General features: G+C 41.7%; 3 protein-coding genes across 5 annotated transcripts in view; all 3 read right to left on the bottom strand.

Annotated features, from left to right (window-relative positions):
* Positions 1-6: 6 nt before the first annotated feature.
* Positions 7-1,964, bottom strand: LOC104941296 (homeobox protein OTX2-like). 2 transcript variants are annotated; one of them, XM_010766379.1, is made up of 4 exons: positions 1,872-1,964; positions 1,578-1,782; positions 1,183-1,334; positions 7-718 (listed from the first exon to the last, which is right to left on the bottom strand). In XM_010766379.1, the coding sequence occupies exons 2-4, from the start codon at positions 1,672-1,674 to the stop codon at positions 92-94; spliced, it is 876 nt and encodes a 291-aa protein (XP_010764681.1). In that variant the 5' UTR covers positions 1,675-1,782; positions 1,872-1,964; the 3' UTR covers positions 7-91. The 2 variants fall into 2 exon arrangements, with proteins under 2 accessions (XP_010764681.1, XP_010764679.1); XM_010766377.1 differs by having other exon boundaries at positions 1,578-1,941.
* A 3,698-nt stretch (positions 1,965-5,662) lies between these two features.
* LOC104941301 (SNF-related serine/threonine-protein kinase-like) lies at positions 5,663-8,149 on the bottom strand. The gene is made up of 3 exons (XM_010766386.1): positions 7,934-8,149; positions 6,547-6,947; positions 5,663-6,065 (listed from the first exon to the last, which is right to left on the bottom strand). Exons 2-3 carry the CDS (start codon positions 6,783-6,785, stop codon positions 5,663-5,665), a joined length of 642 nt encoding a protein of 213 aa, XP_010764688.1. The 5' UTR covers positions 6,786-6,947; positions 7,934-8,149.
* Positions 8,150-9,897: 1,748 nt separating this feature from the next.
* herc56.1 (HECT and RLD domain containing E3 ubiquitin protein ligase 56.1) overlaps positions 9,898-14,057 on the bottom strand; it is a 29,047-nt gene continuing 24,887 nt past the window's right edge. For both annotated transcript variants that reach the window (XM_010766375.1, XM_010766376.1), the window contains exons 19-23: positions 11,656-11,719; positions 11,475-11,545; positions 11,182-11,365; positions 10,969-11,065; positions 9,898-10,777 (exon numbers count right to left, since the gene is read on the bottom strand). In XM_010766375.1, coding sequence (XP_010764677.1) covers positions 10,557-10,777; positions 10,969-11,065; positions 11,182-11,365; positions 11,475-11,545; positions 11,656-11,719 — 637 coding nt within the window. In that variant the 3' untranslated portion in view covers positions 9,898-10,556. The remainder of the gene's footprint in view (positions 10,778-10,968; positions 11,066-11,181; positions 11,366-11,474; positions 11,546-11,655; positions 11,720-14,057) is intronic.

The following is a 14,057-nucleotide window of genomic DNA, read 5'->3' as shown; positions in this document are numbered from 1 at the left end:
GGTGGTGTTGGGGGTGAATAACGACTTGCTGCTCCCAACCTCGGGGTTTTTCATTCGCCTGAATAGTCTACAGCTTGTGGAATGTGTCCTCTCACAACACTTGGAACTTCCACGCTGCCTGGTCTTTGTAATCCAAACAGTCTGCGTTGAAATTGAGCTTCCATGAGGAGGCCGTTTGGTCCTTATAGTCCAGGCAGTCTGCAGCTCCGCTGAAGCCGAGCCCCGCCGCGCCGTATGCCGACGTGGAGAGGGACGACGCGTTGCTCAGGTGGCCGGAAACCCCGTTGCTAGACATGGGGCTCATGGTGGAGCCCGCGGCTGCGAGCTGGTGGTGCATAGGCGAGAGGTAGGAGCCGCATTCCATCCCGGTGAAGTAGGACGAGGAGCCCGTGTAGCCCTGGTTGTAGCCCGAAGCCTGGCTGTAGGCCATGGGGTAAGAGCGCTGCATGCAGGAGGACGCGGAGGTAGACAGCGGGTCGGAGAGCGGGGAAATGGAGGCCGGGCTCCAGATAGACACCGGGGCCGCGCTGCTGCTCACAGCCGGGAGGGAGGTGCTCGGCGGCGGCGTGAACTGCCCGCTGGCACCGCTCTCTGAGCTGGCCTCCCTCGCCGGAGAGCTCTTCTTCTTCACTGGCTTGGTCACTGCCTTGTTCTGCGCTCCGCTCTGGGTTTGCTGGGCCTGTTGACGATGTTTGGCCCGTCGGTTTTTGAACCATACCTGGAATACAAAAAATGTAATTATTTAATTTAGCTATAAAAAAACAACACCATTTCTCTATTCCAGGTCAAATATAATCCACAATCCTGTGGTATGGTACACTGAAAACCGTAATTACATTCAAGTAATCAATGAGGCCACGTTCAAATGAATAGGTAGGCCTATACATCCCAGAAATAATTTAGCCATATGTAATTTTTCCAAAACGATATTCACAAGTTTCTACTGTCTTAGAGGCTTTACACTTTGACAATGAAACTCCCTTCTTAAATCATTACTCACAGTTAGTAGCACTTACCAAAAATATGAATTAAATACATACAAAGAGAAATTATCGCCTAAAGGAGAGACCGTTATCAAGCACTTCTCCAGCACTGAAGAGGAGGACACTTGAAGTATAGCGCCTCTCACTGAACATTATCGACCTGCCATTAATAGACTGCAATATTATGTTGGGGTCTCACCTGCACTCTGGATTCGGGCAGGTTGATTTTTAAGGCCATTTCCTCTCTCATGAAGATGTCAGGGTACCGGGTCTTGTTGAACAGATTCTCCAGCAGGTCGAGCTGGGCCCGCGTAAAAGTCGTCCTCTCCCTCCTCTGCTTGCGAGGTTGTCCTGTTAACAAGAAGAGTGTCAAATTAAAGACGCGAAATGATCTTACCAACCATTCAAAGAATACGAAATACACAATTGTGTAACACGATGTTTGGATACTCCAAATGTCCACGGTAATTACATTAGGAATCCATCACTCATTTAAATAAACTGTCTCTAAAATGCAAATAACTATTTAATTAAAAAAAAAACGTAATAATATGTTATAAACTTAGGTATATTTCTAAGCGTTTGGGTTATTACCGTGGTATCCCACTGAAGGGTGCAGCAGGTCCACTCCTGAGGCAGATAAACTGAGTCCGTTCACCGTATACGGCGGCTGCTTCAGATAGGACATCATGCTGGCAGCCGGGCGATTGGGCAAAATGTAAAATAAATAATAAAAATAGAGCAGGAAATAATGTTTTAATCCTCTCGCGTCTCCGTTTGGTCTTTCACTTCGTCCAACCTGGAGCAGGAACACAAAACAGGAGCGTGTTTAAGGTCGGTTAGATTCTTCTCTGTGTCCGCGGAATTTTGCGCGCAGCCTTTACGCACCGAGGTGGTTTAAAGAAGTGGGCGTCCTCGCGCTCGATGAGCTCTTAAAGGCGAGTAGAGACCCCCAGCTGTCCCCTGCTGGACTCAGGATGCTCTGTCTGGCTGACAGGCGTTTACGCCATCACCCCCCACCACCACACACACACACACACACACACACACACACACACACACACACACACACACACACTGATGGAAGGGCTGCAAGGAATAATGGTCAATTACAAACACACTCACACATAAATGTCAAATCCTGAAATTACTGAATGACCCAATCAACCCCCTGAGCCACAGCTGCCCCCAAACCAACGTAAATGTTAGCGGATTACTTTTTGAAGTTGTTGTTTGGCGACATCAACGCTAGTTTGATAACATCAATAACCTTGGTCGTGTGACATGGGCTTCACAGTATGAATGTCAGATATGTATTTGGGGCGACGTGGTGCAGGGGCATCTACAGATCAGAAGCCCCTGCAGTCAGCAAGTCAAATGTCTTGACCCTAAACATTGCTCCCAGATGTCTATGGCAGGGGTTCCCAAAGTGGGGGTCGTGAGATGATTACAAATAAAAAATTGATAGTAATTTTTTTTAAATAAATGGTATCCAATTTAAAAACATTTTTTTTAAATTATTAATAATAACGTGTGCATAGACATTTTGCAGGGGCGGACTGGCCATCTGTAGAATTTCCCCGCAGCGAGGCTCCCCCCGTTGACAAAGCACTAGCACCAGTCCCTAGCACTTTTATTTTGGGGGTGAAAAGTTTGGGAACCACTGGTCTTTGGTATCAAGGTTATGTAAGTTGCTTTGGATAAATGCTTTAGCTAATGACATGTAACGTTGTGTAAAATATATGCTTAGTGGTATACATAATATATTAACATTGAGCATGATAAAATACACTGCGCAGTGGCATGTAAACATTATTTATGGATAAAGAAGCATGATAAACATGTGATTTCCACCTTAAGACGTGACATTTTAAAATGAGTTCCAGTGCCTATAGGCCCAAGCGTGGAGCTCTGCAACAAGACGCTATAGCACTAAGGATCTACTCTACTGCATTTGTTTTACTTCCTACTTGCAAAGATGTGAAATGTTTTATGTCAAAACCAGGGAAGGTGTTATTCAAAGTTTTACAAAATGTTTAGTTTTCTCTTTTATTTTCCCACAATGGGTGTTGCTCCCTTATTATTTTAGTCTGGGTTGGGCAGAGTTCAACTAAAGAAACCCTCCTCACATGCATCCACAACTTTAACATGACTTAACTGTTGCGTTAGTTCCTTTTTTATGTTCCCGTTTTTAAATCTCTTTCATGAAGGGGGTCCGTTTGAATCGGTTTGTGTGAGTCATTATTAAATCCTCCAAGACCATTTTTTCTGCTTCACCTTAACTCGTGTGCATTTTTCTGTTCTATTTCAACATGATTCAACCTGTGGATATGACGATTACATAATAATTTAAAGAATGCACGCCAGCAACCACACAAACACACTCATGAATATGTGTGTGATAATCATGAGCTGCACAGAGACAGAGATGTCCTTAGTGATCTCAGCTTAGAAGGGTGACTCATACACCCCTCTCTCTCTCCTCACGCACACACAAACTGCTCTGTGTGCCGCTTTGATATTTCTGTCTAGCTGTTTCACCGTCGCTGCTTCACGAGTCTTTGCCGTGTGTGTGTATGTGTGTGTGCGTGCGTGCGTGCGTGTGTGTGTGTGTGTAAAAGCATTGACATGTAGTGTAAAGTGCTCAGAAGACTAGTAAGGCGCTGTTTAAATTCAAGTCCATTTATTATTTGCCAATTACATAAAGCAAAGCTAGCTTACATAAGCTAACTCATAAAGTCAAGTTACTTGATGTTAAATAGAATTTACCTAGCTTTATAATTTACAGTTATAACAAGATATTGTTTTGTTTACCTAATCTTATTGGTGGAGGTCGTGAATAAAACCTTGCTCTATCCTGCTGAATGTCACTGGTGTACAAAATATCGTACATCACTTCCTTCTGTAGCTCTGCAGCTAGACTCATCTCACTAATTGCCGTTGGGATACATTAGTATTCAGTGCAGAAGCTTTTTTAGTCACTAGAAGAAATAACATCCAAGCCCTGCCAAAATCCATCCTGATCCAGTTTAGCTGATAAAATCGCCATCCTCCCTGAAATGGGCATGCTGTGTGTCCTCCCCCAGGAGACATGGGACCACATTGACCTCCTGTCCCTATAGTGACTGCTATCAATTGGCCTGCCGTACCTCTGATATCACACATATCCCAGCATTGCACACCAACCTTTCTGCTATCGACAAACATTGATAAATAGTACTTTCTCTTTCGGTTACCTATCTCAGTCTTTTTCACAAAACGCTTGCTATGCAGTGTGAGAGTCCAGTGGTGAGCTGCAGTGTTCGGTTCCACTGCAGAACGTGCCCGTTTGGCTCATGGCTGGCTGGCTCAGACTGACCCAGATACACACAATAATCCTTTATGGACATGCACACACAATTAAAAACAAAACAGATCCATATGTACACACAGGCATGATCAAAAACAAGCATTCATTTCAAATATGGAAGGGTGCACAGAGCTGCAACAAACAGATTGAGAAACAATACAAATGCACAGGAGTAGACACAGAGGGCTAAGGTGACCACACACATAGAAAGTGATGAACTCAAATGCACACACACTGAGGTCAAGTTCTTAACGGTCTTAGTAAAAAATCCTAATTCCAAAATTAGTGTGCAGATGAGGATTTGGGGATTATTCGAAAGTTCTAGAACAGCTACTATTGAGGTAAGGCAGCTCAGTTCATGCTGGAAAATAATTGAATTACATCGGTTGAGCTGAAGTGGATTTACTCCCCTTAATTAAGGTTTTACATTCAGACAGATTTTGATCCCTACTTCGGCTGATCTCAGAACCAAATGAGTAAGATGTTGCGGCCCCTGGCTATGATTTGAATATACATGAGTGTGTTATATAGCATCAGCAGCGCAAGAAGTTTTTGTAACTAGAACCCTGCACATACTTGCTTATCTAGGCCAGTGGTTCTCAGCCTTTTTAGCCTTTGAGTGACCCCTTGTCATTTGTGCATGCATCTACATGTCTACAGTTTGTTCCTTTTGTCATGTACATCATTCATCAAAAGGTAAAATTGCGTTGTAATGGCCCAAAACACTTCCATTGGGAAAACGATGCAAATATAAAAACACTAATGTGCCGAAACACATTTAAATGAAGAAACATCTTCACCAACTTGACAAACATGCGCAGCTTTTACTCAAAGTACTCAAAACACAACGGAAACCAGGGGACATTTAAAAGTGATGCGCAGAGCTGGGGATTATACATTTGGCCAACAGTCACTGTCAAGTTATTTCAACAATGTGTTGGCATGATATATTCCGATATTATTGCAGATCTGCTGTAAGCTAGCTATCTAACTGAAAGTGAACAAGTGCTCCGGTCCCAGCTATGTGTGTCACTTTTTAGTGTCCACGTTTAGGTTGTGTTTTGAGCTTCTTGCAGTGTTTTTTTTTATTTGCAGCGTTTTGTTTATGCAGCGCTTGTAGAACTAAGCACATGTTTCGTCAAGTTGGTAAAGCGTTTTCCTCATTTGCATGTCTTCTATTTACATCGTTTTGGAAAGGTCAGCGCGTTTTTTCCCTATCCAAGCGTTTTGGGCCGTTAACACATTTGCACGGGTCGGCCACCATACGATTCACCGATCTAGACCAGTTTTCAACACTTGCAAAAATAAATAAGAAATGAACCATTTGCTGTTACTCACCAACTGCTGGAGCATCATACTCTTCCCCCAGCAGAATCTCTGGAGCAGAATACGCTAGCGACCCACAGCTAGTGGCCAACATTGTCCCTGGTTGGAATAAGTTGCTGAACCCAAAATCCGTTAGCTTCACCGCCCCCTGCTGGGGAAAGAACACCACGTTCTCTGGCTTCAGATCCCGATGCACCACGTGCAGCTGGTGGCAGTACGCCACAGCACGCACAATCTGGGCAAAATGGCGCTTGGCATTGCCTTCAGCTACGCCTCCCTCGTGGCGGAGGATGTAGTCGTAGAGGTCGCCCCCCTCAGCTAGCTCCATGATGAGGAAGAGGGTGCTGGGCGTGTCGATGACATCGTAGAGGCGAACCACGTTGGGATGCTGCACTAGTCTCATGCACCTAAAAAAGAATTATGCTAAATGTAAGATTGTTGTCAGCGTAATCCAAACTAGGAATATTAACTTTTAATAGTTGTGCAGCTGATAATTCCATTTGATTTCTAAATATTGCGGAAAATAAGAAATCGCGTTTATAATACTTACACATTATGTTCAGCACGGTAATCTCTACGTATTTTACCAATTCAATGATTTTAGAAGCATAAATGCAATTGCCAGAAGTAAGAAGCTAACATTAGCTATCTAATTAGGTCACTTGTTAGCAACCGCTGTTTCTATGAAACAAAGAAGCTTCAGGCAATCACCAGTGGGGTATTTACTGACTTATTTTCTGACGTAGAACAAAGTGGGAACATCTCTTAAGCTTAACTTAAGTGTTAACCACTAACGACTTAAATCAAAAAAACATTGCTTCAGGACTTTCTGGGTTGTATGACTCATTCCTGCACCACCCTATTCAGTTTTAAATTAGCATGGTTTACCTCACTTCCTGTAAGAGGTGGCTTGTTGCCATAACGTCAAGTTTTGTCTTGTCAATCATCTTGACAGCAACCAGTTGCCTCGTGTTGACATGACGAGCCAGTTTGACCACAGCAAAGTGGCCCCTGCCCAACGTGCGACCCAGAGAGTAGAGTCCGCTGAGATCCGAGCGACCGGGGCTGCTCCTGGGCTCGATATGTCCATCAGGAGCTGAGGTGGTTACTTGTCCAGAGGAGTCCATGTTTGAAACCAAGAAGGGATTTAAGGAGTAGCACAGGAGGAATTCAGGAGGAAGGGGAGAAGGAAGAGGAAGTAGGAGACGGGAAATAGTTGTGTCAAGGTGTCAGGGACGGAGGGAGGAAGTGGGGCAGGGCAGCAAAGTTCCTCACTGGTAGGGAGTTGCCTAGAAGGACAGAAAAAAGACAACACAATGAGATAAAATTACAGTGTTGAGGTTTTGGCCTTTGCCCGAAGGGAAAAGGGCTTGGATGAGGTCAGCAGCTGCTAAAAGCCTCATCCCTTCAAGTACTAGGCATGATTGAAAATTACCATATTTTAACAAAGGCAGAGAAGCCAGGTTTAAATAAAGCAGTGAAGTCTAGATTGTAACTTATACTGAAGCACAATGACACCAGTATAGTAAAACATTATTTTATTGTGTGTCATGTTGAAGGCCTGTGTTTCTCAAATAACAACCATCCAGCACAAATGGCACGCCGAATCAATACTGTAACAGGAAACCGTAATGTATGTATGCGTGTGTGTGTGTGTGTGTGTGTGTGTGTGTGTGTGTGCACGAGAGTTTGTGTGTCATTAGTTTGGCTAAGAGGGTCAGAAGGTGGCATTAGACCTGATGATGTCATCACCAGATCTTCCCCAGGGTAACAAGTTCATCATCATCTTCATTGCCATGGTGATCGATACAATTACCACTGTCAACTTCACTGCTGTTTTCTTTATCCTAATTGTCCTCATCATCACTGTCAATAGTTTATCATCATTTATCACTATATGACAGCATCACTTTCCATTAAAGACAACAGCAGGCTTTTCCCCACATGTTTAAATCCCCTCTCACAGCTCGACTGGGCCAAGTATACAGACTCAGGCCTCACCGTGTCAATATGCTCTCATATCCTTGGCTGTACACTTTTATCAGATTCACAACACTGCATGATCTTGCCTAAGGGCTGCTTCACTTGTGCTAAGGCCAGCTGTTCTCTACTTGGCCTCAACTGCAGTCAAGAGTTGGCACATACGCATGTAGTTTTTTTCCTGGCTGCTGCTCAACACCTCCAAACAAACCTCGCTGACATTGAACGCACCACAGTAATAACGCCGCTGTTGGACGAGATATGCCGTTATGAAAACACCTCATTGCCAACTTACCATTGTTGTGCAAATTATCCCGTAGCCGCGAGCCAACGGGTATTTCTGTCACTCACACTCGGTGTCGCTGAATTTAAACGTAGAAGAAGAAAGCGCTGCCTTCCCGTGTCCTTTCATAATACTCCATGTTCGCAGTCATACTTTCCTCATGACTGCCTGCCTCAAATCATTGAAGAGTCTCTAGCTCTGTCCGCGCGCCCGCTCCGCAGAAACACAAGAGTGGGACGGTACATATCGTGCGCGCGCCCGTGTGTACAGCTTGCTTTTGACGTCACTACATTCCTTCTAGCTCCCGCGGCGCAGCAGCAGCGAGCGGCCGCGCGCCTCGTGCGCAGTAAAGAGAGGAAAATGAGTGAATGAAAGCTTCGGAAGTCCAAGAAATTATATAACTCACTGACTAATGTGCATTTTCCTCTGAATAGCAGGGATAGACAATGATATGTCCCATAACATACATAATAACGTACATTCCTGAGATGCTTCTTTTATAATGACTTTAGGGCCACAGCGGAAATGAGGACCTAAACAAAAATAGTTTCTATTTATACCCCTATCTGCCTTTGAAATTGGAGTGCACTAATGGAAAGTCACATAGCATTCCTGTACTGTCCCTATAGGGAGCTACAGTGTGCCAAATAGAATATATAGTGACCTCATCAAGGTTTTGGTGTATGAACTGGTTTGATATCAAGCCTAATTATTTTTATCTGTTTATCGGGCTCATGGCCACACACCAACATTTACATTTTTGAATTAGATTTAATGTATTTTTGTTGCTGTTTGCAGGATTTAGAGATTCCAAATTGTTATTTCGAAAAGTCTGCACTAGTGGATGATCTCATCCAAGAGCTCTTTGTTTCATCTCAGGCAAGCTGCAGAATAATGGGGCCATCTAGTGGTCCTTTCTTTCTACCTTCACTATTTTCTCTTTTCTAGATTGCTTTCTTAAAACTGTATTGCCGATCTACCTGCAACCCACACACTACAGAGAAAAACGGATATGGTTAGGTATAAGAAATTATAATTTTTTTAAACTTCATAATACAAGCAAAAATCCACTAAATTGAGCTTAGTTAAACAAATGCCCAGTTGTTCACATTATCAAAATAAAATAAGGTACCCAAATCAAAACATGTTTTGCCTTAAAACCTTTGAGACCATTTGACTGACTTAAGCAATGGGCCTGTTGTCTTAACCATCAGTTTTGTGACATCTGACTGACAATTTCAACAACCAAAGCAGCCTTGTACTCTTACATGTTTACACCATGTGAACAGCTTTAACACAAGTCTAAACAATAGGCTCATCATTTAAGATGTCAGCACAGAATATCTTGTTTAAAATATTTGTAAAATATCATAATAATTATTTTTCAAACTATGCATTCAATTACAATCTACAAGTATATTTACTTACATTGCCCTTGTACTTAATTTTTTCTTTGGTGCAACATGACATATCATATTTTCTCTCTACCTTTTTAATGAAGGTGGGTGCTTAGATTTCCATTGTATCAATATATTTTTGCTGCTGTCCTTATTAATAGTATTTATGTTCTTTTGGCAATTCTATTTTTACCAATACTTAATTACCTTCTGTTTTAATGTTATCACTTTTACAGTTATAATAGCCAAGAAGTTTGGCAGCACATATGATCTGCTGAATTTATTGCATTCAATTCCATTTCCATGTCAAAGGTATTTTGTAAGGTTTTGCAGTGTGGTACCACTTTTGAGTAAACCAGGACTGACCTCATATCAATTAATACACAGACATATTGGGAGGAGTAAATATATCCATTCATTTTTACTAAAGTGGCAACTTTGCTTTACACATGCTGGTCCGGAAAAAGCTAGTTACAGATTTTGCACAAAAAACACATAGAAGAATATATATTTTGTATTATTCTTTCTTTTTCAAATTCAAGTTTTACATGTGATAAATTCATACATTTTGATACTTGCTGTCTCTGATGGCGTGTTTGTTTATTAACCAAGGTTACCTGGTACAAGATACAAATAAAACATACAGTAGAGTCAAAACAAACACATGGCCCCTAGCAGGAATAAAGTGCAACATAAATATCCAAAACAAAGGTTGAGCATTCTCCCAAAACCCATATTATTTTCTCTAACCCAAATAAACAAGACCACAAACCAAAAACAAACTTCATTACAGTGACACTTGCTACTTCTCTGACACATAATCACCCATACTATACTTTTGCAAGACCTTTATAAAATGTATATATAGTGTATTGGATTTTGTATCCAGTGGAATTTGTAAGAAATAAATACACATAAACCATAACAATGGTTAGGGTTAGGGTTCCTGAGAAGTAAAACTCATGATATAAATATAAAAAGCTTAAATTATAAGTTAAAATCAGCATGTTGTACTATCAAAACTGATAAAAAACACATTGAATTGTGAAGTGCTTTCTGTTATTTTGCTACAGCTTAGTGCTGCTAGGAATGAATTATGCAGCTCTTTAGTCATTTGTTTTAAAGTTCATGTGCATATAGCACAGTGCTTTTAATTGAATCCTGAAGTAGCACAAACAAAGGTATCCCAAAATAAAAAATCAGTCTCGCCCTTTCCCAGCACAGTTGTGCCTCCAGCATCACTCAGAGAATCCTTTCACCGTCAGCAGGGCCTCCGTCAGCCTGTCTCTCATGATCTCCTTGGAAGAGTATATGGGCAGGGTCAGAATAGAGTGACAGGTCAGAGACCCAGGGAAGTGCTGATCGTAGGTCTGACCGCTCTGGATTTGAATGAGTTGAATCTCCATCTTGACCTCGTCCATGCCAAAAATGGGAACACCCCTAAAACCAGTCAGGAACCCTGAGGAACACCCGGGTAGAAAATAGGAATCTTCAGGTTAATTTGTGTCGGCGTTATATGTATTTATTTGAATGGATGAGTGATTAATAACAATAATATTAATACCTATACCAACTGACATGATTTGGGATATTAATTGATAGGCTGCTTACATTAGGTTTCGATTTCATTAGGTACTTTGCAATACTTACACAGGAAATCTTTCTTCTGGTCTTCTGTCAGTTCCTCAAACACTTCCCAAAACATCTGAATGGTGTCGTAGCCTAGTCGTAGATCACAAACTGTGTTCTAAATTAGGGTTAAAAAGACAAATCTGTTACAATCTTTGATTTATAAAAATTAAGCTAAAGAAAATGTAAATCAGTTGCAGAGAAAACAAAATGATCTTGTGTTTGGAACAGTACCTGTTTCAGTTTTGCCCAGTCATAGACCTCCTGGCCCACGAGCACTCGCTGCAGCTCTTCTGGCCGGAACAGCTTCACCAAATCCTGGTCACACACCATGAAGAAGCCCCGCTTGAACTCCTGAAACACACCTTCCACTGATGTGTTGAAGGCATGATTCACGTAGGCATCCACAAACTCGTTCCTGTTCAGCAGATTAAAGTTTCAAGTCAATCAATATTTATCTGAAACCGAGCCAAACTGGGTGCTTGTCACAGACACAACTGAAAATGTTAATATTCTAAAAGTCTTACCTATTTTTAGCTGTCACTGGCTTTTCAGGATTTTGGGGATCAAGGTCAACCTCTTTCTGATCCCAGTTGATCTGTTCAGGAATCAAGAAAGTGAGCAGGTTAGTAACATCACTGCAACATATTTGAGTAAGAAAGATGAACAAAACACACTACTGGTGATCCTTAAGACTAAAACACCTACCAAAAACTCTGCATACAGGTCTTCAACTTCATCATCTTCAGAGTCTAAGATGTACTGCAGACTCCTAAAAAACAGAAGTTCAACATAAGATCTGAGTGATATATTTCTTTTTTTAAAGTGACCTTTGCTGCTACATAGTATTTATTAAATATATTGTGACCTTTCAGGAATCATTCAAATCAACGCAATGCAACTACTAAATATAATGCAACTAGTTAATCTCAGACTTGATTTCAATTGTTGGCGAGAACTTTACGATATACAAAGCTGCTGGCCTTCTTGCTGTTGGACTTTTAGGGTAATAGAGTTGGGCAGAAACAAGTCCTAAAACCTGGAAATAACTTAGCATTTTTCAACTTCCAGTTCGATCCTCTCGAAGTCAACATTGTTTTTCAATGTCGGAAATAAGGTGTTGGGTTAAAACAAGCCTAAGAGATTTTCATGTTTTGTTCTCAGACATAAAAAACTTCAGTAAAAACCCAACTTGTGAATATCCTAAGCTTATATTACATTACATTACATTATATATGTATCATAAAAACGGCGGTTGCTAAGAAAGAATAAAAGAGACTACGAAACATCATCACATCGAGTCAAGACCGCTTTTGGCTTAGCGTGGTGATGCCGACCATGCAACCGGGATGTAGTTTGTTTATATCCTAGCGTAAACTTTTATATTCTGGGGATTACATTTTCGCTTCAAAACTCACAAAGTGGAGTTCATGTGTGGAGATTATCCTGGTGAACAAAACGTGTTAAGTATTATAAATGTGTTTTGGCCACAAAGCTTATTTTATGCAGTATACCAACATGAAATGGAAAAATGTCATTGCTTTTTTTGGAGGGGCCGATCATTTATGGGTTGGCCTACAAAAATACATCAACTGCACCACTCTTATCAGCTTTTTGCTATGTCTTGCACTTTTATATTTTTGAATAGCAACATTTTCGACCAGGGGGGTATACTACGAAGCTGGTTCAACCTAACCTGGATATGTTTGAGTTAGCCGGTTGGCCTAATCCAAAACATACGTGCTCTCGCTAAACGGTACTACGACGCGGCTTATCAAGTGGATCGCTCAAGCCAGCCGTGTCCTATCTAGTTAGGTGCGCGTTTACAAGGGGTGGTATTTGGAGCATTCGACCAATCACAAACATGGAGAAGCGTACTGACAGCGCAGCGTCATACTTCCTGAATGAAAAGTCTATAATATTAGACATATGAAGAAGTTACACTTTAAACATCCATGACTTAAACACTTTATCCAGGATAAAAGCCACATAGCTGCACCTGCAAGGTGAATACAGCTGGTAAAAGAAAAAGAGTTTGAATGCGTACATTAACAGGTTTATGATATCACTGCCCCGTCTAAGACACTAGTGGATCTGACTTTAATTACATTTGTCTCGAGTGTTTCGTCAACTTAATGTGTTGCTTAAAATAATACTTCTGCATACAGTATGTGACACTGTGAGTGTTGCACGGCCAGATACGGCTCGGCTGACTCAGATAAGGAAATATATGATACATTATGATGTGATATGAATGATAATGTACTTAATGTTACTCTGATCCGGTTACTTATGTTGTGGCAGATATTTAACTTAAGTAAGCTTTCTTAACGCTAATGTTATAATAGTCAGATTGCTCTGAAGATGGGAGGTGATATTCTATAAATGTTCACGTTCACACAGTCGGTGATTTTTGAAACCCATGACCTCTGTTGGTTTTACGTCAAATCGAGGTTGGCTCCCACGTTGTTCGTCATTTCACTTTCTCATTACATGTGTTAGTATGTCGGTTATTTTATATCTTACTTACTTACTACTTATTTGTCACTCCCAAAGTTATGTGTAATCCTATCATAGTGTCGTCGGACACTCGTCATACTTGTCACACATACTTATACGATTCTATATATTTTCATACTTTTGCCATTCGTCACGTGTCATAGTCAATAAATTGTATATATCTATAATTAAAGTACCCTATATTCTTGTAACACCTCATTTTGACTGGTTTTGGTTGTTGTTGAAAACGGCTCGGTTACCTCTCCGAAGTAGTCGTCGTGCCCCATTTTGGTGGTTACTCGCGAGTCGAGCTCTATGTCGCTCAGCAAAGGGTAGTTCCGTAAAGCGGAGGCGTCGGGCACCTCTCCTTGCGCCGCGGAGCGGCGAGGAGCGAGGAGTTCGACGCCCGCAGAAACAAGGGGCGCTCGAAAGTTGCAGAGTTCCACTCGCTCGGAGGTCTCGTTCAGCCTGTTTTACTGCATTGGTAGTACGTGCGATGCCTCGTTCTGCAAACTAGCTTTAAACGCGTCCAGCGACGCGCCCAGAAGCGAACAGAGTTTGTTCGGATGACTGACACTTGCAATTTTACTTAGCTTATAGTGGAGGGTTCA

Source organism: Notothenia coriiceps, unplaced genomic scaffold, assembly GCF_000735185.1.
Source record: "Notothenia coriiceps isolate Sejong01 unplaced genomic scaffold, NC01 NC01_scaffold00003311, whole genome shotgun sequence".
Classification (NCBI taxonomy): Eukaryota; Metazoa; Chordata; class Actinopteri; order Perciformes; family Nototheniidae; genus Notothenia; species Notothenia coriiceps.
The sequence above is the reverse complement of the archived record's forward strand: the minus strand, read 5'-3'. Positions and strand labels throughout refer to the sequence as shown.

What these genes read in the sequence shown, in the direction of transcription:
- LOC104941296 (XM_010766379.1), bottom strand. Translation starts at nt 1,674, where the DNA reads ATGATGTCCTATCTGAAGCAGCCGCCGTATACGGTGAACGGACTCAGT. An exon ending in CCCTTCAGTGGGATACCACG is followed by an intron (nt 1,335 to 1,577) that starts GTAATAACCCAA and finishes TCTTGTTAACAG; the next exon opens with GACAACCTCGCAAGCAGAGG. An exon ending in TGCCCGAATCCAGAGTGCAG is followed by an intron (nt 719 to 1,182) that starts GTGAGACCCCAA and finishes TTTGTATTCCAG; the next exon opens with GTATGGTTCAAAAACCGACG.
- LOC104941301 (XM_010766386.1), bottom strand. Translation starts at nt 6,785, where the DNA reads ATGGACTCCTCTGGACAAGTAACCACCTCAGCTCCTGATGGACATATC. An exon ending in CACCTCTTACAGGAAGTGAG is followed by an intron (nt 6,066 to 6,546) that starts GTAAACCATGCT and finishes ATTCTTTTTTAG; the next exon opens with GTGCATGAGACTAGTGCAGC.